General features: G+C 38.9%; 1 protein-coding gene across 2 annotated transcripts in view; it reads right to left on the bottom strand.

The window, feature by feature from the left end:
* MACROD2 (mono-ADP ribosylhydrolase 2) overlaps positions 1 to 21880 on the bottom strand; it is a 1927670-nt gene that overhangs the window by 523717 nt on the left and 1382073 nt on the right. For both annotated transcript variants that reach the window (XM_036322176.1, XM_036322177.1), the window contains exon 8: positions 10336 to 10409. In XM_036322176.1, the coding sequence (XP_036178069.1) occupies positions 10336 to 10409 (74 nt within the window). The remainder of the gene's footprint in view (positions 1 to 10335; positions 10410 to 21880) is intronic.

Raw genomic sequence — 21880 nt, 5'->3', positions numbered from 1 at the left:
GCCATCTCTAAGTAAACAAAAACTCTTTTTGACTTGCCCCCTAAAACAGTGATGGCGAACCTTTTCAGCTTGGTGTGTCAACATTTTGAAAAACCCTAACTTAACTCTGGTGCCGTGTCACATATAGAAATTTTTTGATATTTGCAACCATAGTAAAACAAAGATGTATATTTTTTATATTTATTTTATATATTTAAATGCCATTTAACAAAGAAAAATCAACCAAAAAAAATGAGTTCGCATGTCACCTCTGACACGCTGTCATAGGTTCGCCATCACTGCCCTAAATGAAAGTAAGCTTTGAAAGACCAAATTTTTTAAAGGGCTATTACTACTTTATGATTGGGAACAGTGACTCAAATATCTTTTACAACCCAGTATAATTGAAGGTCCTGAAATACTCCCATTAAAAGCAGCAGTTCGATAGAGCAGGTTCTCTGAAAGGGGTAAAATGAATTATTCAAAACATGTAGCTCTTTGGGGAGGAGCCCTCCAAATGATTCTCAGCCCTTCCTTTTCTTTGGTTGAGAATTATTAGCTTGAGTTGTTAAAACTAAAAATGGATTGTCATTCTATTTTGCTAAAATATATCATATATTGCCTCAGTTTTGATTCTTCACGCAAGCCAGCAGAATGGGTTCTATGACTGCCAACTACCCAAGAATGAGTAACATTTTCCACAAAATATTTCCCTAAAGCTCAACCTCCCCCCACCCCAGATGGCAAGAAACATGGCTGCTGGCAGCTTCTGAGCTAAACATCTCTGTTTCTCAGTCAAAGTGAACCCTAATTTTCCTTTCCTAACTCCAGTTTGCAAAAATGTCCCAGGGAAAGGTTCTAATTTTGGATTCCATGCCTACCAATGTACTTTGAGTGACTACATTTGGGTAAGATATTCAATTTTTCACTAATTACCATTGGCCACAGAAACAGTGTTATAGAAGAACATGCAAAGCCAAACTAGTTAATCCTAAGAATTTTATTTTCCCTGAACTTGAACTATCACATCTGTAAAATTAAGGATAAAATATCCACCTTGATTTGTTAAAAAGTGATAACATGTATTAGAAAAGCATGTAATGTATGTATCCCAAACATAAGCCATGGGACACAATAAGTACCAGAAAAATATTGGTTTCCTCTCTACCTTTAGCGATTTCACATACGTACTCTGCATCTCCTAAAACTCTTCTCTAGAATCCCCAAACATAGTGATATACATATATATATACACAAATATATTACCAACACATATTTAAACATAATTATTCCCCCCACCAAGACAGAGTACATTTTCCAGCTCTATACTTCATTCTCTTTATCTAAAAGCAAGGGGGACATAATGGGCACTGTACTGGGTTAAGAACAGTTGGGAGAAGAGGACATGTGTTGATTATACCTCAGCACAGAAATAAACAAGCCACCCTACACTACATGGGATTGTAGGTTGGTGTCACCAGAGCTCCCTGGGACCGTCATTATTGAGACATGCCTTACTGGAAGAAAAAAAAAAAAGATTAAACTTTAAGGAGCTCTCCACCCAGAGTAAGACTAGGGGAAAGGATGCTTGGGAAGCCTTACTTAATGACTAAAATGTATCTTATTACAGCTCTCTCTACCCTAGGCACACTGGCTAACTGGCAAAAATTATATTATTCTATACATTGTGCTTCTATAGGGTGTCCCAAAATTCATGCAAGATTTGAATTTTGCATGAGAATTAACAACAACAAAAATATAAAAGCCTAATTTTACTTAGTTTATTGAATCAGATTCTAATATCTGTTGCCCTTTGATTTCAATACCTTCAATTTGATAAGCATTACCAAGTACCAATTATGGCCCAGGAGCAGGGACAATGAAGATCAATGAAGACCACATCTTTGCGTATGTGCTAGCAAAGCCATGGAGGCCATTTACCTGATGTGCTATTCCATACATAACCCTATACTGTATACTTTAAGAATCAATAAAAAAATTTACAATTTTTAATTATAAACCTGTGTTTTCTATCAAAATTACTTCTTGCGTGAATTTTGGGACAGCCTATAATATACAGGAACAGGGTTATGAAGCTTGGAGGCAATAGCAAGGGAATCTAATTTCTGACTCCAAGATCTTGGGTGTGCACGTTGTGACCAGATGCTAAAGCATGTGGTGATAGAGAGGCAGTGGATTTGCCCACGTGGCAGGCTCCAATGTGAGAAAGTCTATGGTGGCATGAGCACTTGAACACTGCCACCAAGTTAAGGCAGAAGCTTCCTTGTGGTGCGGCTTTCACTCTAACAATGGAAATGTAAAACCATAAGGTAAAGAGTTAAAATTCCCTTCTGGCCCACAATGTCAGTCTCACAAATCTCAACAAAGACAGCATGAAAATGGGAAGGTATTGTGTGTGTGTGAATGTGTGTGCATCAAAGAGTGGAAAGGAAAAGGAGGGGAGGGAGGAATGTATGAGGAAAGGAGAAGGTAAGGGTGGAAGGGAAGAAAGAAGGAAGGAAGGAAGGAAGGAAGGAAGGAAGGAAGGAAGGAAGGAAGGAAGGAGGAAGGAAGGAAGGAAGGAAGGGAGATGGAGGAAGAGAGAAAACATAACTGTTTGCAAGTCATCAGGGTTCTGGAAGAGCCCTAGAAACATGGTATATGTGTAAAGTCTGGGAATAATTTTCCTCAATTATGTCACAGCCAATGAGCATCATGGTTTCCACCTGAAGACCATGCTTGTGCTAGTCAAAGGATACATTTTTATAGCAGCATATTAGAATGATGATGATTATTACCATAACCACAGTTCTGCACAGAATGTGAGTATTTTAAGATGGAGTTTATTTTATCAAACACACATATTTTATCCTTATATTTCACCAAAAACTAAGGCTGGCTAGATTCTCAAATGACATTTGAGGACATAAAAACACATTCCCCAGAGAGAACACTGGGCACTTCATTTTCTCCTCCCAGTTCTCTAAATGTTAACCACACCCCTGTATTGTGTGGAACTGAGGGGCCATGCAGTATGTATTTTGCATTTCTGTAAAAAATCATTCACAGGAATTAAAACTTGGTGTGAAGGATATAATTTTCCCATCAGAAATATATCATTTTATGTTTCCTTTAAGCCCCCCTTTTAAGAACCACGAAGATCCTAAGGCATTTCATGTCAAAGACATAAGGCAGGCCCCACACTGGGTTTTTTTGGTGATCAATAATGTGATTCTGAAAAAAAACCTGATAAACAATTTTTAACACTGCATATGCTCAATGACCTCTGCCAAGAAGGAGAAGAAATACTCTTGGCACCAAAACCTAGAGTTTCCTTTGTGGTCCTTAATGAAGAAACAAGTGGCTCTCTCCCTCCCTGATCTTCTCAACTTATCATGAGAGCAGCATATGAACCTTTCAGAAAGCTGAACTTGTATTTCTTCAGTAGATTCCCAATTCTATTTTCTGGAGTAAAGGATTCTGTTAACCTTTTGCAATACTTTGTGGATTGTGTATATGAAGGTTGGAAGGCAGGGGAGGGTGGCAGTGCTACTGCTTCCACACTGCACAAATCAATATCTTTACTTCTAAAAAACACCGATGAAAAGCTCAAAACTAATTTTGTTCTCTGGGAACCATGAGTTGACCTTGAGGCCTAGACCATACTGGGTAAGGTCTGGGACTTTTGCTTGTTACAAATTGCAGAGATGGATGGATATCTGTCTCAGTATAACACCACATACACATAGCATCTCTTTACGCCCTGCTACATCCGTAGGCACACTACTGAACATGCCAAATAGCAATATCACTGGAATCCTGTGTCCCTCAGAAGACACGTAGTAAACAATTTAAAGGAAAAGAAGATGACATTCAACATTTTCAACAATAATCTATTTGTGCTAAAAGCACAGTTAAAAAGACTACATGTTAGACAAAAGCCCCAATTTTGCATGCAGTGAGAGAAAACCTCCATCTTTTTCCTACTTAGAAGACAACTGATTTGGGGTTTAAAAGTGCAGAGGTGGTTTCCTCACAGTCAATGATATCCAAGTCAAGGCAGGTACCTCATCCAAGTCAAAGATGAACAAGAGGCTCTTCCATTAAATTGTCCCCCCGCCCTCCCCGGGAACAAGGATGTCTGCTTGTGGCAGTGGGTCTGTTGGCAAGAGGGAAGAGATTAGGAAATTCCCATCGAGTGACTAAATGGGAAAATTTTCTGGGAAATGCCATCCTCAAAGATCTGCAAAGATGCAGCTAGGGCCTGGTCTCTGGTGAACCACAGCCTCTACTCTGAATGGCTGTACACAGCCACAGCTTAAATCAGAGCTTCTGCCCACTTTTCCACTGCTTTATACTTGGAGTGGGAGGGAGGGGGAGGTCAAGTTTTGTCACACTACAACTGAGGCCCTTTAGCACTTTAGGAATTTCACATTTGAAAGTACCCCGGAAACCACCGATCTTCCTTCCAGCGCAGAATCTTCATCTGAGATACCTTGCCTTAAGATGAGTTCCCAGAAGGCTTAACATAAGTGCTAGGTGCCTCAGAAGCTTGCTTCCTCGTAGTCTTTGAAATCACTCAACATGACCTCTGTCATGGAAAAACATCTCATAATATCAGGCTATCGCTTTAGGGGTGAAAGATATCCCTTTCTTCTTCCACTTTCTACAGAGAACATTACAGATACTATGTACAATGCCTCAGAGACAAATAGCTACATGCCATGAGTCAGTTGGTGTAGAGAGTAATAGAGCAGGCATATACAAACATTTCTTAGGGATATGAAAGGGGTGGCTCAGAGCTGTGGAGGGGGAAAATAACTATTTAACAAGAAATGATATTTTTAGACTGCATGAATAATGAGGAATGCACAAAACTGCAGTCGATAACACAGAGCAGCCACCTCAAGTTAGGAGACTGGGCCACATTTCTGCTGCTCATTTCCATAAAAACCCCTTATTTTGTTCACTTGTCTCTGTAATAAAGTTTCTACTTGAGAAAAATGGGAACTTAGGGAAAGGTTATCATGCCACATGCTGTTATTTTTTTTTATAGCAAACTGATATTCTTTTCTTCTGATTTTCTAAACTCAGATGTTCTTCATTCTTAATGTAGCCGAAAATGCCAGTGGGTAACCTTCATTCCTTGCCTACCTCATACTGGGTCCCTGGGTCTCTCTGCCACATATCTTGTCTCTTTAGTCCAATTTCCATTTCTTTGTATTTCTGTTCTATGTTGTAAGATAAGTCATCTCTCTGGTCTTCTCAGAGCAGTAACTCAATTCTCACAAGTGTATATTCTATTTTGTTTTGCAACTTTTCAATCCCAAGTCATTATAGCTTTTAGTTCTGGTAAGTCATTTTTGTACCCCAAATATACCCTCTTGAGGATTCTCCTTCCTTTTTTTATTAAAGGGCTGTTCCATCTCTTCTGCTGCAGCCACTGCAATTAGACCCAACTGTACTGTTTGTTCAGCTGGGCTCCCTCAAGTCCCTGCATAGCTTTAAATATGTGGTGACAACAGCCCCCTCACAGTTCAGACTCTGGGCAAAGGAAACACGTGGATGGTGGATGACAAAAACGTGATTTCTCTGGCCCAAGTACTCCAGTCAGACCTCTGGATGTGAAAATATCTAGCCCCCCATATGGGGGTCATTGGTGTACCTGCATAGAAAAAAAATCAACTATTGGTTTGGAAAGAAAAAGAAGTACCATTTCCGGAGGGTTTAAAAAATCCGATAATAAGTAAATGGCAAAATGTGAAGGCTCACTATACACAAAACATTACTATTTATGGTAAAAAATTACGAAGATGTGCACCATTGAATCATACACTCATCTGACGGAGGAAAGTATGGTGGCTGATAGGAGAGTCATATTACATGTGTCCGCCATATTTTCAAAAGAACATTTCAGAGGACCTGACCAGCTGAAAATCCCAGAAGATGCAACTGCATTCACCAAGCTAAACCCCAACCTTGCCTCAAGCAGAACTGACTGACCCATGAATGGGTAGGCACGTGTTAAGCAAGTGAATGAGTAGGGAAGACAATGTGCAAAAAATAATGATGATGAAACAGAGATATGAGACAGAATTCGAGAGGAGAATGAAAATGAACTACTATGCTCTTTGGACTTATTGTTTGCAATTCCAGTCACGCATGAGACCCTGCTCTAGTTCCAACTCTTGGCCTTCAAGACTTTTCGTATAGTTTATTTATGCATGATAGCTTCTTTTATATAACTTAGCTTGAGTATATTTCTAGTTCTTGCAACCATTCTCAAACTAAGACCCAAACCCAAGTTAAAGTTATGACAATCTGACCAATTTTATTACGTCTTTGATTCTGATGTATTTCTTGATCTTCAGGCTCAAATAGCCAGCATTCTATTTGAAATCTTCATTATATATCTAATATTATCTTAGACTTAACTGTCTGTAACATGTCTTATTTTCTTTAGAAAATGTAAATATGATCCCCTACCAAGTTTCTCAATATGCACCAAAATTTACCCAGGTGCACAGGCCAAAATCGTGGTGGTCATTTTTTTTTTTAGTCCTCACCTGAGGATATGTTTTTACTGATTTTAGAGAGAGAGGAGGGAGAGAGATAGAAACATTTATGTGCGTGAGAAACATCATTCAGTTGTCTCCCATACACTCCTCGACCAGGTATGGAACCTATAACCTGGGTATGAGCCCTAACTTGGAATCAAACCCAAAACCATTTGGTGCTTGGGGTGATACTCTAAGCCACTGAGCCACCTGGCCATGGCTCTAGTGGTCATTTTTGGCTCTTTTATTTTCTTCATGTATCTCATTTGACTTGCCACTATGATAGACGTTACTACTAATTATCAATATCCAGTTGCCTCTATTCTGAACATATGAGAGGATTGCATTTCCCTGCCCCCTTGGTGCCTTGCCCTGGATAATGAAATGTGAGGGAACGTTATATGCATCATCCTTTGTAGAAGCATTTAAGGGCTGTTACTTTTGTCTATCTTTTCCTGTCTTGTGATAGAGGATGTTTCATATGGTAGAATATCTGTCAGCCTGGGTTTCTGACTAAGCTAGAGCCTTTTGCTGACTCAAAATATACAAATAGGGTGAGCAAAAATTAAACCTTTGCTATTCTACGGCACTGAGGTTTGGATGTTTTTTTTTGTAACGGTAGTATAAGCTAGCCTACCTTAAAATAACCCCCAATTCTCGTTGACTCTATTGTCAAAATATATTACAAACTTAATGTTGTCACCTCCTCTTCTATCATCACTGTATTCCAAAGACCGTCATCTCTTGCCTAGATTTTTTGCAGGAGCCTCTTAATCTTCCTTTTTCTACTCTAACATCTCTCAAATCTACTCATTCTCCAGGAAGTAGCAAGACTTTCTGTCTTTTTAAAGATAAATCCAATTATGTCATTCCTTGCCCAAGCCCTCAGCAAATTCCAACTGGACTTAGAATAAAAATCAAAGTCTCTCCCAAAACTCCAACACTCTATGATGTGACCCCTACCTATTTGTCCCAAGTTTATCTCCTGTCATTCTTTTATCTCTCTGCTTCAATTACACCATCTCTCTTACCATTGCTTGCAAACAGTATTAAACTCATTCTCCTCTCAAGGTTTTTCTCTATTTGCTACCTCTATGTGAAATGTTCTACTACAAGATTTCTGGGAGGCTTGGCTTGCTCCTTCGAATCATATAAATCTTTGTTCCAAGAGTACATCCTCAGAGTAGTCTCTACATTATCTAAAACCACACACCCCTATAACTAACTATCCAATTACCTGTTTTACTTATAGTATTGGAACTTTATTATTTTTTCATTTGTTTATGTTTCACTTTTTCTGGACTATGAACATCATAAAGAAAGAATTATGTTTTTTTTCATGTTATGAACTTTGTATCTAGAAAAGTTTCTTGTGCTTAGTGGAATTCAATAAATATTTATCAAATGAGTAAATAAATAAGTAAATAAATAACAAACAATCAGAATGTCAAAACAATAGTTTATTGAAGAGACAACTGAGTAAGAAGTAATACTTTCATAAATCCTTAACCAGTGTTTGTTTGTTAACAGAGCAAAAGATAAATCAAAATAGTGCTAATCAATTTGTATAGCTTTTTCCATGTCTTACCACTTACAAACCATTTATGAAAGTAAAACCTGATTGTTCAAGCTAACTTGTTAAAATTAGCCAATGTATATTTTTAAACATATTTTTATTGATTTTAGAGAAGAAGGGAGAGGGATAGAGAGAAAGAAACATTAATGATGAGAGAGAATCATTGATTGGCTTCCTCCTGCATACCCCACAACGGGGATTGAGCCCACAACCCAGGCATATGCCCTGACCGGGAATCAAACCATGACCTCCTGGTTCATAGGCTGATGTTCAACCACTGAGCCATGTGAACTGGGCTAGCCAATGCATATTGGAACAGTAAGCCTTCTAAAAGAGAATTAGCATGGCTTGTGTTTAAAGTTGCAGTAGCAATAAAAGTGTTTCTCAACTCAAATTATCTACATTTTCTACAATAGACCCAAGAAATTAGCAAGAAAAGAATATGAAAGTGAAAGAACAGACTCAAATACATAGTAGGCTAGTAAAGAAATCAGAGCAAAAACCATGAAGTAGGAAGTACTAAGATAACAAATGTCTATGGAAAATAACTTTCTGAGTAGTTAACTAAAAGGAATCCATCAGTAGAACTCATCAATAAGGTATAAATATGACCAACATGTTTGCTCTTCATTATCACCTCCTTGATATTATGTGTGGTTATGTGTACTTCCATCACATGCCAATATGACACATGTGAATTTCTATCCGTGGGAGCATCCCATTAGTTTAGAGTAAATAATGGATTTGCACCATACACCAGCTCATTTATCAACTTTTACTCATGAAACCCTCTACATTTTTGCAAAACAGATGGTCCAGGTGAGGAGTCTTTATTATGATCAAGAGATATATCGAAAATACTGCCTTTCAAAGGGTTTAACTTTCTTTCCCTTGCCTCAGGAGCATTCCAAGGAGGAATGACTGTGAGAGTCAGGAGGGGTGAGTCAAGCTCTTGTCTCTGTGACTCTAAAGGCTTGAGTGTGTCATTTAACTTTGTGATTCTAGATGAGAATAAGAAAAACAATACCTATCCTAGATTTTTCATAAGATTGTCATGAAAATGATACTTGTCAAAGATATGTTTTGCAAACTGGCTATTTCAGAATTCTTTATTCTGCTTCTTTGGGGTTATTAAAATTATCCTCTAAATTGAAGTTGTCATATGTATACCTTTCAAAGTAGGGGGAAACTAAAGAGCAAGCGATAAAATGCATATGCTTTGCCATCTGGTCTTCACTTCTATTTGAGATAGCAATGTCTATAATTGTTTAAGAAATATTGAAATTACTATCATTAGCAAAATATGACACTGGTATTTTTTAAACACACAAAGGCACCAAGAGTTATCTCTCATTAGGAAACTCTAACAGTTTATTTCCAAACCCAAACATTTCCAAATAATCCACCCATTACCCAAGGCAAAAGCTACTAAATTCATGGTCCATCATAAATGGAACAGCATTTTTTATAGTACTCATCTGAATATCTGAGAAGGAAAACAAAATCAGAAGAAAATGCACAAGACTGTTCATTGTATGAAACTTATTTGCTATTAATTGCCAAACCTCTGAACCTCTGATATCTGAACTTCCACAGTGCTCTACTTATTGTATTGCTTTGTTTACTTGAGTAACTTTCCTGTTTATCGAAAAAAAATCCCAAAGATATTAATAAATAAGCAGAATAGGGTGTGTGATGAATACTCTGATGGAAGCATTTTGTTTCATAAAAAATCCTGATCAAGACCATTTAACTATCAATAATCCAAGTCTACTCCAATCTCATACTCAAAAGTTACTTTATGAAAGAGATTAGTTATATATAAAGAAAACTCAGGATGCAACAATTTTACTCTATACCAGGAATCTCCTGTCAACCAAGATAACATAACTTTCTAAGGAAAATCTCTCATTCTTCCTCTTAATGAAATACATCCTGTTCTCTCTCTTACATAGAAGACCTATACTATTGAAAGATATAAAAATGAGGTCATTGCTAAGTGAATCCAATCATTTTGCCTCTTCACCACCAAAACCAATCAATGTAATCCCTACAGTAAGTTAATTACAAGAAAATACTCAATTACTCGTGGTACCTGAATGAAGCATGATCATCTAGCTTTGGCTCAATGACTAGGCCTACTTGATATTTATAAAATTCATTTATGTGATTTTTGGAAATTACACCACCTTGAATGTTCAGTGATTGTGTAGTTCTCCCTACCTCATGGTGATTCTTGGCCAGCCATTCCTTAATGGTACTGAGGGCAATCACTGCAGCAGGCTCGTTCGGGAAACCTAAGAGGAGAGCAGAATAAAGAAATAAAGAAAAAAGATGAAGGCAACACAGAAGTCAATCAGTATGATACTGGATTTTTCTCATTTAAACAGTAGTCAATTCAACCAATTAGTACTGAAGAAAGCAGGAGGGCCTAAGTAAGGCACACACAGATTCAAGGCCTGTGATCCTACAAACTAGGCATTAAGGGAACTAGTCCTACACCAAAATAAAGCCAAAAGCACTAAAGAATTTAATTATCTCTCTAATTTGAAACAACATCAATTAAACATGTCCTAGCTGGTTTGGCTCAGTGGATAGAGTGTCGGCCTGTGGACTGAAGGGTCCTGGGTTTGATTCTGATCAAGGGCACATGTCAGGGTTGTGAGCTAGATCCCCAGGAGGGAGCATGCAGGAGGCAGCCAATCATTGATTCCCTCTCATCATTGAAGTTTCTATCTCTCCCTCTCCCTTCCTCTCTGAAATCAATTTTATATATTATAAATATCAATTAAACATTATTTGCATTTGCTTGATAGTTTTCAAAGCCATTTTATATAATTTTCTCATAAGGGGTGCTCAAATTAAGATTTATTACTCTCTTATTACTCTAAGTTTATAAATTGAGCCAATACGGTTCAGAGAATACACATGGTTGACCCAGGGTCACAAGGCTAACAGGACTCCATCAATAAACTGACAGAAGACAGGACAACTTGCCAAATAGCCATACAATTGAAAGTTATCATCAGAATTCAAAGGAGGCAATGCCTGCTTCATTTAGGGCCACTGGAAATTATGTTTGAGATTCAGACATCATGAGCTGACCTGGTTTGATTGTATGGCTTTGGTTTTAAAATGGCAGAAAGACTGACATACTTATAACGATGTCCCAGTGAGCATGAGCACATATCAAAATTTCACAAACTCACCCACAATGAACACATTCCTGAACTTGCAGAACCATCAGACATTTTGCAACAGATAAAAGTATGCGAAGGAATAACCGTCTGAGTTACAATTTATGTAGCAGAAAGGAGAAGAAATGGGAGTGACCATTCTGTTGAAACTACTCCCTTTAAGTTCCCCACTGGCTTCCTAATCACCAAGTCCCATAGGCTTTCAATCAGCCTTCATCTGCTTCACTATTATATGGCCTTGACTACTTATCCATGGTCCAATCTCCTTCACCCCTGGATTTCCCTTAAGTTTATTTTTCAGTGTTTTAAACATAAAACTGAGTGATTTTTTAAAATATGTGCACAAATTTGTATAAGCATCACCACTAATTCCAGAATATTTTCATCATCCCAAAAGTCCATATTAACAGTCACTCCACAATCTCCCCTCTCCCCAGACTCTGACAACTATTAATCTTTCTTTCTCTTATATATTTGCATATTCTCCTCCTGGATTTCAACCCTGCCTTCTTCTATGTTTCCTCCTACCTGTTTGACTTCCCCTGGCTCCTTTTCTCTAGGAGCATTTATTAAATGTATGTCACTCCAGCTTTCTGCTTCCTCTACTCTCTGCTCTAGCCAGGTGCAGCAACAAGTCCTTGAGGAGGTCTAGTCAGGGAGGCTCCTGTGACATTGTCAGTGCAGATGCAGAAAGAGCGAGGTGTTACTGAAATGGAGAGAACTGAGATTTAAAAGACCCAGTTTTATCCTGGCCAGGTGGCTTAGTTGGTTGGGGCATTGTCCTGTACACCAAAAGGTTGTGGGTTCGATTCCTGGTCAGGACACATATCTAGGCTGCAGGTTCAATCCCAAGTCTGGGCATGCAAGGGAGGCAAACAATCAATGTTCTCCTCTCACATCAATGTTTTTCTCCCGCTCTCTCTCCCTTTCTCTCTCTCTAAAACCCGTAAACATCCTTGGGTGAGGATTAAAAACTAAAAATTAATTAATTAAAAACAGTTTTATAGGAAGGTAAATACATATTGCAGTCGTTTATACTAATAATTTAAATGTCAGTGACTTTTAGAGAAGATGTGTGTGAAAGAAGTTGTTTTTCCTTATTCCTGAGAAAAAAAAAATGTTCCTCTTCTAACTAGGTTTCTGCCTGCTTTGTTAGGGTGTGCATTAGGAAAGGGGACAAAATAAACAAGGGCCAAGCTCAACTCAAGTACTGTTATACAACAGTCAGAACCACTGTAATATGAAAAGTATGCATAAGTTCTTGAAACTTTGTAAATTTATCTATGATATTTAGGATTGTGGATTTGTTTTGAATTCTTTCATCCCATTCATTTTCCTTAAATGGAGGCTTCAGAATGTAAAACTCTTCAAATCAGAAAAAGCTATTAATTAATCAATTTCATAATCCATTAAACAAATGATTAAACCAGAGGAGTCTAGATCACAGACCCTTTGAAAGAATCCCTGTCCTCTAAAGCCCAAAGTCTGGAGGACAGAACTGACAAGGGGTAACAGCAATAAAGCACGCCAAGGGCATTTGGGATGTGGGGACACAGGTAAAGAGAACTAAGAAAGAAAGGGGGAGAGGTTCTAGGAAACAAAATGTTTGGGGAAGGGGGCTATAGGTGGAGAGAGGAGGAGTAAGCTTATGAAGCTCTGACCAGATAGCTCAGTTGGTTGGAGCATCATCCCAATACACCAAGGTTGCAGGTTCGATCTCCGGTCAGGGCACAGACAAGAATCAACCAATGAATGCATAAGGGGAACAACAAATCAATGTTTCTCTCTCTCACTCAAATCAATACTTTTTTTAAAAAAAGATAGATATAAGCTTAGAACAGCAAGGAGTTAATGGAAAGGATGAGGGGAAAGGGAGAGGGAAGAAAGGAGTACCTGTGGGCTGCAAAAAAAAAACAAAAAACAAGGAGGCCAAGATGGGCATTTATGATTAGAGCACTTTTGCAATTCATCTTCCCCCTGAGTTTACCACCTGCATCTGTCATCAGCTGGATACCTCCCCTAGATGTGCTCCAGAAGCAGAAATGTAACGTCCATTCTTCTGCCAAATGAACCCCTTCCTGACTGCAGTTTTTGCCTATGGCTTTACTTCTCTACCAGTCACTACAGTATACGACCCTCATTCCTGTTGGTAACTGAGTCCGCAAAGCATTGCCCTTTGAAATATCTTATACGACCCTTTCTTTACCTTCTTTTCTGACTGATCTGATCTGCCTCATCCTGACAACTGCAGCCAAATCATAATTGTGCTCCTTCCGGCCTTCTCCCCTTCTGCAATCTATCTAGCACGCCTCTGGCAAGTGATTCTTCCTATAGTGACCACAAGCTTCCACCAAACAATGGCAGCCTTTGCTGACTCTCCAGTCCCTGCAGAGTAAACTTTCTCTTGGCCTTGAATTCTATATCCCGAGGGACCTTTCTAGACTTACACTTTAGTTTTCTTTATTTATTCTCTTCACCTGAAAATTCTTCTCCAACTTTTTGATATGTCCATGAAGCACTTAAATCATAAAATTATAGGGCCTTATAAAGCTAATAAATACTGTAATCACATTCAGTTGCAATGGCCATTAGCATTAACCTTTAGAAGATGTAATGCCCAACAGAGAAATCATACAAATTCTTGCAGAGCCATGGCCACAATGGTCAGTTCTCAATTATTTGTGACCCCCTGGTCATTTCCCCACATTCATCAAAGCCTTTGGCACTGAGTTATGGTTTTCTCCACCTCAAGGTTTGCCATAATCCCTGGGTGATTTCAGCATCCAAGAAATGATCCACCCAATGCCTGGCCTGCCAGGTCTTTGACTTAGTTATTGTCAACAAGAACTTCCACTCCACCTCTTCCCCAGATCACAAGCTGGACCTGGATGTTACATTTCCATTCCAAAATTACTAATTGAAGCAGTCCTTTCTCACCATCTGTTCTCTCTTGTATTTTTGTTCAGCTACTTTCCAAGGAATGCTCTTTACAAGCATTTGAAGGCTGCTCTGTCCCCCAAACATTCCCCAAATTAATGCTAATGTTTCTCCCCTGAATGGTCTGAATCGTTTCTGTCTCTCCAGGCTCATCCCATTTGCTATTGCTCTTCGCTTTCTTACCCTCATCACACTGGCTTTTTTTCTGTCCTTTGAATGTGGCGTGTTTCCTTTTGCCTTCTTGCCAAAAGGGCTTGCTCATGTTGTCTCTTCTTCCTCAAGTGACATTCCCCTTTTCTCCTAGCTTATTTTAACTTTTACTGGGCCTCTGCTTAGTCTTTCTCCAGGGAAGGCTTCTCTGACACTGATAACGCCCCATTTTGTGCTTTCATAACACTGTGTACCTTTCTCTCAGAGAACTCATTATACTTGCAACTTTACATTTACTTATGTAAATAATTAATATTAATAGAGTGAAAGCCCTAAGGAGGTAGATATCACACCTGATTTTGCTTATCACTGTATCCCTAAAGCACTGCTGGCACACAAACGATGATAAGTATAAGTTGAATTAGTGAATGGATTGTGGACTCATAAATATTTGTATTGATAACAGAAAGAGCTAAGTGCTAGGAGAACAAGTTTGTTTAGCCCTAGAGTTTGGGGAGCGTGAAGGAATTCTGAGAAGCTGCCTAAGCAGAATGATATATCCCAATTATCCTATTTCTTCCCTAAGGAAAATTATTGAGAAGATGCATAAGATAAAACATAATTCCTGCTCAGAAAATATGCTTATTAATTAAACAAATAAGCATAAAATGGTAATTAAAAAGGGGAGAGAATTACCAAGGCAATTATCTCTGAAAATATGTCTGCTTTCAGTGTGCATATACAAGATAAAGTATGATGTCAGAAAAAACAGCAACATCACAGTGCTTCGTCGGCTTAACTGCAAGACACCAAGGGTTACAAGGAAACCAATGAATAGATGACAGATTTTTGCCAGGGGATGGGCTTCTGATGACAGTTAGGCCCGCCTTAGGAGGTCACAGCTATATTCTGATCACCAAGGGACTTTTGTTCACAAAAACAGAATGGCCACCCAGAGGGAAGGAAGCAGACAAGCTTGAGATGTGTTATTGAATGAGATGACATAGAAAATCTCTTCCAAGTATGAGAGCCAATGAGTATGCATAAACCATTAATAATTTAGGGCCAGGAGTACAGGGAGGATTTTTTGTTTTGTTTTGTTTTGTTCGTGTGTGTGTGTGTGTTTACGTGTGTGTGTGTCCAGATGTGACTCAAATCTGTGCTGCTGCTGGCATTCTAAAGCTTAGTTCCTTATCCATTAGGATGGATTATTACAATTAATTTTTGTTGTAAATATTGAATGTAGCATATACAAATACAAATGAATGTACAATATACAAGTGATTTTTTATTTACATTTATATTGAAATTATTTACTAAATATATATATATATCTAGCTATATCTATAATAATAAAAGTGTAATATGCTAATTAGACCAGACTTCCTTCTGGATGTCCTTCCAGATGACCTTCAGATGAAGCCAGGGCTGTAAGGGAAACCTGGGTCCAGGGTGCCAGAGGGAAGCCAATGCCAGAAGCCGGGGGAAGGAAGGCCTATTCTTGCACAAATTTTGTGCATCGGGCCTCTAATATATGTAATATATATGTATGTAATACATACATGTAACCATCACCAAGTAAGATATAAAACATTTTAAACATTCCAGAAAACTGCCTCTCCCAAGTCAACATCTACCCCTGAAGGAAATACTATTCTCTATTATCACAGGTTGGTTTTGCCTGTTTCTAGACTTCTTATACAGGGAGATACAATGTGCACATCTTTTGACTGTGTTTTGTTCAACATCATGCCTGCCTAATTTATTCATGTTGCTCCATATAACAGAAGCTCATTTATATCCATTGTAGCGCTGCATTCCATCCATGAATATTCCACAGTTGACTTATCCATTCTAGTGTTGATGGACAATTGGACTGGTTCCAGTTTGAAGCTGTTATGAATAAAGCTGCCATGAACATTCTCATACTTGTCATTTGATAGACATAAGCACTTGTTTCTGTTTAGATTATAACCAGGAGTTGGAGCTCCTGGTCCATTGGTTATGCAGATGTTAAGTCCTGGTAGATTCTGCCAAAGTTTTCCAAAGCAGCTGTACAATTTATACTCCCACCAGAAGTATATAAAAGTTTAAACTAACGTTTTTATCTACTTAGTTAGTTAACATGTCAAGAGGACTTACTAATTCTATTTTCTTGCCCACATTTAAAGCCATTACAGATGGGTTTAGGCTAATCAATATTTTTTATAGCTAGAAGCTCAAAGGCATTTTATGACTTACCTATTTCTCCCTACACATCAGTGAGTACTTAACCCACAGAAAGAAGTTTTGTCAACAGAACATAAAAACAATTTAAACAAAAGAGGGAAAACTGAAACAGCAAGTTGACTTTGCAATGGTTTTCATCCCTGGTACATCAAATAACTCACTAGACATTTTCCTTGCACTCAGTTATTACGCAGATATTTCTTTTTCAATCAAATTGCAGAAAGATACAGCATTAAACTTACTGGAGAGTCTACCCAGCCACTGAACTATTTGTCTGTTGAAATTGTTGAAAACCGGAATGCTCGCAATACAATTAAGAGTGAATTTGGTTTTGACCTTGCCACAATTTTCCTCTCTAGCATTCATTTTTTTTGTTTATTGTTTGTTTTGCTGTTGTTGATAACTCCCCACTATCTTTAACTTAGTGTCTACGCTGCCATGTAGAAACTAATTTTGTTCTCCTGATATAGAATTCAAACATGTTCTACTGAAAATCTGGCCTATTCTACTGAAATAAAAATAGATATAACAAACTCTGCCAGTAAAACTGCCCGTTTTGGAAGTAGAAGCAATGGATCAGTTTTTGTTTTAGACTTAAAATGAAGGTCTGCTTAGAGCTATAGAAGCTATAGATTCCATATTCTATAGAGGCATATGGTAATGACTTAAATCAATTATTTCAAAGAAATTCTTACTACAATAAAAGTCATATTGAACATAATACCAGGTATAATTAATGCTTTAAAATGTGAACCACATCTACCATTTATAGTCTACCTAGGGCTCTCTCTCTTGCTACTTCCCCCAACATCTCCTTCTGGCCCAGTTACTAGGAGTCACCTCTGCTTTACTTATGGATGCCTTTCTAGCAGTTGTAAGAAAAAAGCAAGCTAGAGATCAGTGTCCAGGTGAAGCTCACAGATGTAGAAACTATTATTTATGCACTTAATCATTTTATGTTCAGCTGCACAATTTCTTTGTGGTGGTTTTCACTCCCACCCCACCCCTCTGAGCACTTGGCCCAAAGCTGTGATAAAATACTAGCCATTTTATGAAACCCTAAATCCCCATGTGTACTGCAAGCTGCTGCCATGCTCACCAGCCTTCAGAGTGACTATAGGCACCAAACTGGTACTGAATGGCTATAAATATCCAGGAGTTAGAAGCAATCATTTTTTTAGAAAATCAAACTCCCTTGAACTCCTCACATTAAATCAACATCCACTGTGGAGCCCTCCCTTCCCAGCGAGTCTTTAGTGTAGAAAGCATGCCACTCAATTTTTTCTATTTACCCACAAAATCAAGTAAAATAAAGATAAACACGGGATCTTCCGCATTGATGAACATTTCTGACTGACGTAAATGAGAGGGATTATCACTGGGTTTATTGAAATGTTAACAACAGTGGAACGGAGATTATCAACATCGACTAGCAATGCAAAAGTATGCTTTGCTTAATTTTTTTTAAGGACATAACTCTAATACTTTTCATCTTAGCACAAAAGTTCTGATGTGGGGACCTAAGGGATGTGAAACAGTATACTTTACAAGCTAAGGTGAAAGACAATATAGTGTGAGATGAGTTGTGTTTTTCTCAAAACATTCCTTAACAATTCACCCTGAACACAACACAACACACACACACACACACACACACACACACACACACACCTGTCAGGGTGGGGAAAAGGGGAAGGATAAAGTTGGAAGCTCCGATGGACATGGGAAGTATAGGGATGAATGTATTTTTTTTTTTATATTTCAAAATAGCTTTTGTGAACCCCCTCCCCCGGGCCTCCTTCCATCCCATAAAAGCAATTCTGATAGCAAGATGAAATCAAATTACTTGAGGGAAATGATCTGAAGGAGCCTCACTGTTAAGCAATTGCTAGAGCAGCCACTCAGACAATTCTGGCTAAAGGCTGAGCTTCACAAAAGATAAAACAGGTGAAGTAATAAGGTGCCACTGGCCCCTGTTACGGCAGCAGAATGCTAAGAAGGGTGTCACTGGCTTCCTTCGGGAGAGCAAGAGGCACCACAGGTAGGCAAGAGTGAGACGTCCACAGCCTGCCATTAAGATGGCAGAGTCTTAGCCATTCTTTAAAAGGACAAGGCAGGTTTCATTATACGCGTATATGCACACAATATGGCATACAAATACGTGAATAACCATAGCAGATACTGGCAATGCCCCGCATATATCCCCTTGGCAATGTGCCATCCTTGCATTCTGGCTTTCCTTATGACCTCCAGCATCTAAGGCCTTTTTAACTGAGGGCTCTCTCTGGTGTCCAGAGCTCACTCAGCCTACACATGGGGCAGGTCCAAAGTGTCAGGGGCTTGAGGCCACCATGAGCACTTTTCAACCTATGGTTAATGAGAAGTGGGGGACACATGTCCCAGTTAACTCACTCCTTGGGCAGAACAATCCCGAGGTTCATGCTTTACAAAGTTGCCCAGAGCTGACCAGTGAGATTACTCTCCAGTTGTCTACAGTGGCAAATTGCTCAACAATGCACTATTTCTTGGCTTTCTTTATCAATCTCCCTTCCCTAAAATCATCTCCCAAAGGAGCTATTTGCACCCAAACCCTTGCCTCTGACTCTGCTTTTGGGAGGAGCCAAACTATGACAGCAATCAACATAAAGTCATGAACTTGGAAAATAATGTGTCATATCTTATCTTGACAGCGCCCTTTCTTTAAACTTTTCTAGTTGTAATCTCTAGATTATAGCAACAGTAGAGAAATGTTTTATAAAATAATTAATGAAGTAGGAGAATGAGTTGAGGAGCTCACGGATTGTCAGCATGAACACACAATAGTATTTTATTTTGGGAGAGGACAGGCACATGTGATATAGGTTAGGCTCACACTGGCATGAAAATCTGGTCCCATGAGAGAAATTTTTCTCTCCAGAAATCTTGACACCAAAGAAATTTGTTATTATTGTTGGTATGGTTGTTGTTAACATTTAATGAGTGAGTACTATGTACAAGTCACTCTATTTAAACTTCACAACAAGCCAATGGAAACAAGAAGAGGAAAGAGTAATGTAGATGAGTTGGTTGGTTTGCAAATGAACAATTTCTTTAATATATTGAGGGAGGAGTCATTCAAAGATGATTAATTTGGATTTAGATGAAATATTGCCACGAGGTGTATACCGCACGTGGTCATGGGTGGGCATGGGTGGGAGCCTTGGCTGTCCTTAGGAGACCTGCCACCTTTGGCTTCCACATAAAATAAGCCAAATCTTCAAAACTCCAAGATGTATATGAAATTTTTCCAATTATATAGAAGAGAACAGACTCTGGAAGAACTCAAGCAAGGGGTAGAGCCAGTACCCAAGCACAGGCCTGCCTGTTGTCCCCCATCCACACCCTCTCCCAGGGCCTGGACAGAACATAACATAACCCAGTGCTGGCACAACAATGTCTCAAATTCCAAAGAAAGGAAACCCAATGGAGGTCCCTATGGTCAGAATGCTTATTTCAGAGTGCCCAGCTCAGTGCCTCCTGCATGGACCACATCCAGTAGACCTGGCAAGATTAATGTTCTGCCCTCTATCTCAGGTGGAAGCACCAGTGCACAATTTAAAGTCTTCATCGCAGAGTGTGGAATAGGCCCAAGGAGTCCCTGGGGAACATAGAAAAGCGGGTGGTTCTGATTGGACAATTACCTTCAATCCCCTTATCTAAGGCGTATATGTCCCAAGATCCCCAAAGGATGCCTGAAACTTTAGATAGTACCAAACACCCTATACACTTTTCTTTCTATACATAATTACTTATGATAAAGTTGAATGTATAAATTAGACACGGTAAGAGAGTAACAACAACAATAATAAACTAGGGCAATTGTAACAATATACTCTAATAAAAATTAGGTGAATGTGGTCTCCCTTCTCTCTTAAAATATCTGGAATTTTCCATTTAATATTTCAGAGCACAGTTGGCTGTAAGTGGCCATGGAAAGTGAAACTACGGATAAGGGGGGATTACTGCGCTCTTCAACATTTAGGTGTCATAGTTGTGGACATAACTGGAACCTGTAAATTGGAAGCTGGCTGGTTCACAACCGAACTTCTGGGCCATCGCACTGTTCCCCACATTCCCGCCTTAGCCCTTACTTCAATGTAGCATTCGTTTTACTGGCAGGACCTCTAAGATTACTCATCATATGAAAAAGGAGAAGGAGAGTTCTTTTACTTCTTATCCTTGTAATCTCTTCACAGCCATTCTTTCATTTCCCTTGACCTGATGTGTGCCATAGCAAATGCTATCCTATAAATTCTACTATATTCCATTACTGTTGCTTTCAACTATTTAAACAGTTGGGAAACATGAAGCTTCGTTTCCCTTTCAAGTCGCCCCTCCTCAGCTCTGCCAAGCAGGTATGAACGAGCTGTATTGTGAGGGGACATGAGGTTACAATCTGTGCAAGCTTCATCAGCTTCTCAAACTATGAGCTCCAGTGTCTTTTTATGAGCGTGTTTTAAAATCATCTTTTGTCTAAGAAATTATAATAATGACCTGAGAAATGGCTCCTGACACAAATTCTGCCTTATGCAAGCTGTTTTCTACTACTCTCCCATAAGACTCTTGAGAGGAGATGAAAAATCTCATGGAATCACTTAGAATAGAATTTTTCTAAAATTCTTTTTTAAAAGAACATTTTTTTTCCTACAGGGATAACCAAGGGAGTTCACCTGGGACATCACAATTGAGTAGAAAAAATTTATATTGGGGTCTACTTAGAGATGAAAATTCAGTTTCTGGTTTTTGAAGTGATGGCATTCTATAGTACATGGACTTGGTAGCCAGTGACCTTTCTAAACATAAGCATATCATGCCACATCCATGCTGGGAGACCCCAGTGGCTTCCTCCTCACTTTGGACTTTTGAACAAAGTCTAAACTCCTCACGTTGGCTTTCTGTCCTTCTCCAATCTGAAATAATACAGGTTCCATATTCCCGCTGGAAAATAGCCCTGTGAGGCAGAGCCCTTGTCCGTCTTATTCACCTTTCCCCCTTCAGGGCTCAAAGCAAAATGGGGTTCAATAAATGATCATTTCGTATTTGGGGACATAGGAAGTATCCTGTTGCTCCAGTGTCCTGTGAGGCTCTCTGTCATCCTGCAGCGATTTTAGGCCACCTGAGGCCCAGGAAAGGCAGCCCTCTCAGTGGAAGGCTGGAAAGGAGCATTGCTCTCTTCTGCTCTGATGCCTGTCAGCCAAGACCCCTCAGGCCTGTGA

Source organism: Myotis myotis, unplaced genomic scaffold (genome assembly GCF_014108235.1).
Source record: "Myotis myotis isolate mMyoMyo1 unplaced genomic scaffold, mMyoMyo1.p scaffold_m19_p_9, whole genome shotgun sequence".
In the NCBI taxonomy this organism is placed as follows: Eukaryota; Metazoa; Chordata; class Mammalia; order Chiroptera; family Vespertilionidae; genus Myotis; species Myotis myotis.
This window is presented reverse-complemented; position numbering and strand designations above follow the sequence as displayed.